At 42.9% G+C, this 3,116-nt stretch overlaps 1 protein-coding gene across 2 annotated transcripts; it reads left to right on the forward strand.

The window, feature by feature from the left end:
* LOC105165166 (UPF0503 protein At3g09070, chloroplastic-like) lies at nucleotides 18-2,578 on the forward strand. Of its 2 annotated transcripts, XR_002287355.1 has the most exons (2): nucleotides 18-2,096; nucleotides 2,188-2,578. XR_002287355.1 is itself a non-coding variant. In XM_020695078.1 (1 exon), exon 1 carries the CDS (start codon nucleotides 299-301, stop codon nucleotides 2,015-2,017), a length of 1,719 nt encoding a protein of 572 aa, XP_020550737.1. In that variant the 5' UTR covers nucleotides 18-298; the 3' UTR covers nucleotides 2,018-2,171. The 2 variants fall into 2 exon arrangements, 1 of the variants encoding a protein (XP_020550737.1); XM_020695078.1 differs by lacking the exon at nucleotides 2,188-2,578 and having other exon boundaries at nucleotides 18-2,171.

Genomic DNA, 3,116 nt, shown 5'->3' on the forward strand with positions numbered 1-3,116 from the left:
TGATCTGCATTAATTTTTGTACACATGATGTCCAATTTCTTGCTCAGACAAATAATTACTTAATGGAGGGTTTATCGAGGGTTCTTGTCTTCGCCTCGTTACCATCCTTCTCTTTCCTTGGATACCTTTCTATCCCCTGCCCCTCTCTCTGTCTTCGTCTGCACATATCTATATCTCAGTTTTGAGGCAGACTTACACGCTCCAACTTAGTCGTCATCACTCGCACTTACCTCATTTTCACACGCACACATACACTGCAGTATATCTGTAAATGCATTAATTCCACATTCTCACTCCAATGCCGCTTAGAGCCGACTCCCGATCCCGGGCGCGAATCCGCTCCGGGATCCGTACCACTCGCCGTCGTTCCCCCTGTTACCGTCATCCTGACGAACCCATCACAGGAATCTGCGCCTCATGCCTCCGCGAGCGGCTATCTGGTCTTGACGCTTCTTCCGCCATGAATGTCGCGTCGCCTGAGCTCCGCAGGTGCAGGTCAGTGGTTTCGTTTTCGAAATGCGAAGCTTCTTCGAGTGCCTTGAACGAGCCGAGGCGTAGATCCTGCGACGTCGTCGCAGGTCGGAGTTCGCTTTCTAATCTTTTCGATGCAGACGATGTAAGGAGTGGATCCGAAAGTGAGGCGAAGGTCGAGTCGAAGAATGTGGGGCTGTCGAGAGTCACTTACACTGTGGTCGAATCGAAGAAAAATCACGACGAGAGTAGGGTTTTGAGTAACAAATTGGGGGAAATGAATATGGATTGTGTAGACAGTGATGCGGAATTTGAAGATGGAGACTTTAAGACTATGAAAGAATATATAGATCTTGAATTTCAGAATAAGATAAAGAAATCTAAAGATCTGAAAGAAATCGCTGGGAGTTTCTTTGGGGCGGCTTCACTTTTCAGTAAGAAATTGCGGAAGTGGAGGCAAAAGAATGATAAGAAAAAGAAGGTCAATAATAGCAGCAAAGGCAAGAGCGTGGCCGGCGACAATGGGACTCTTAAGTTGTTTCAGGATGAGAGAGAATTGGGGGAAAATCATTCTGAGACTGTGGGGAGAAGATCGTGTGATACGGAACCCAGGTATTCGGTTGATGCTTGTCGGATTTCATTTGAGGAGCCGAGGGCTTCCTGGGATGGGTATATGATAGCAAGGACAATTCCGAGGCTTGCTCCAATGTTTTCTGTTGTTGAGAATGGCATTTTGGGGAATATGAATAGGTTTGAGAATCATAGGTTGTCAGTTGATGGGCCGATGCATTCAATAGTAGAGGACGAGAGTAGCTCTGGGGCTTCAGGTTCAGGCAACTCAAACTCAGATTCCTCCTCTTCCATGAGGGGAAGTAGCTTTGACCGGTCAAGCTCTGTTCGGAGTTTTGGGAAGAAAGTGATCAGTTTGGATGATCGTGGAGCATCTCCTGCGAATGTTAAATTGGTGATTACAGAAAAGGAGTTGAAAGATTGGCATTTGAGTTCTAGCCGGGACGAGGGTTTGGAAAAGTTTGGATCCATAACTAGAAACGCCGCTGCTATTGAAGATGTTGGTAACTTGAGTATGCAGGCGAAAAAGTCTGTTAGATGGCGTAGAGTTTGTAATGTGTTTGGTTTCAGACACAAGAATAGTGAGAATGTCTGTGAGACCTTTGCAGGAAATATAATGGACCATTTTATTGATGAAGCCAGTGACAAGCCAGGGACGGAGGCTGGTGAACATGTAAGAGATGGTGGTTGGAAGCTTACACGCAGCAGTAGTGTTGTTGGTTCCAGAAATTCATGTGATGTCACAGGATTAAATCCTAGGAGGAGTGTTGATAATGCAGGTGGATATGCTTACATGGGGAGGGAGGATTTTAAGCTGGAAAGAAACATGAGTGCTAAACATTCTTCTGCTGACCTCGACAGTGGGGTAACACCTTTCTACATGACACCATTGAGGAGCCTGAGGAATAGTAAGTCTGGAAAATTCAAGCTACAGAATTCACACTCTGTTGCTGGGCATGTTTTGCAATTAAACTGACTGAAGGTAGACAAATTGTTCTTGGCAAGAACATCAACTTGTGAACCATATGGATGTTACCTTCCTCTTATGCAACAAAGTATGTAATACTACCAGATAACTGTTTTTAATGGTTTTTATTACTTAACATAATAGCAGATCCTTCATTTTGTTTCGTTTGTTTATTTCAGTGGCCTCTCGTTCTTCTTCTGCTAGGAAAAGCGTAGTTTACTGCACATGTGCAGGAGGTTTTGGATTGACAAGAAATATAGAGAGAAAGAAGTGTCGTTATAACCTACTAGAGGCTGCATATACCTTGTATTCTGCCAAATATTGTTAAGATTCTAGCAGATAGACAGTTGAGTTTAGAGCATTTGGTTTAAGCTAGCTTGTGTGTCTGCTTGGGGATCAAGTTTGCCGCTTGTGAGTTGGCATTGGACTGCAGCTTGCCTTAGTTCATGTAAGTTTAAGGATAGCCATCATCTTATAATCTTGGACATATTACACCATTTGTGGCATGGCAGATAAAGATTAAATTCAGCCTATTAAATGTTGTACAATTTCTGCTGCAATCGATAAAAGGGCTGTTCACTTAAATGGAAATAGCTGTTATCAATGATTTATTACTACAATTTTCACAAGTTTCAAGGATGCAATTTATGGAAATGCCAGTAGAATTAAGTGTTCTAACTAATCTTCGGTGCCGAAACTTATGGTGACAATGACGAAACTTATTCTCGAGTAGACATTTCATTTAATCTGCTTTATTGAATCTAGAGTTGTAGTTATGATGTCAGGCAGTCGGTCTTATGCATAAGGTTGAGATACACACATGCTAGCAAGAGTTTGCATCTTAGGTGGACCCTTTTCTCTCTCGCAGTTATTTTTCTTATAGGCTTCCATGCGTTTGAATTGTCCGTTGAAGTATATTCTAAAGTCCCATGCGTCCATCGACCTCTTTCTGGCCATTTGTCTCTGTGATAGTTCTTGGTTCTTGGCGCTTAACTGATGTTTGGCTTGGTGATGCATTCCAGAAACTAGTGTATTCTCCACCTGAATGTTTGGTCTTTCAGTCTTTCTGAAAATTGCATTTGACTGTCAGAAGTGAGCAGATTGTGAT

Source organism: Sesamum indicum, linkage group LG6 (genome assembly GCF_000512975.1).
Source record: "Sesamum indicum cultivar Zhongzhi No. 13 linkage group LG6, S_indicum_v1.0, whole genome shotgun sequence".
Classification (NCBI taxonomy): Eukaryota; Viridiplantae; Streptophyta; class Magnoliopsida; order Lamiales; family Pedaliaceae; genus Sesamum; species Sesamum indicum.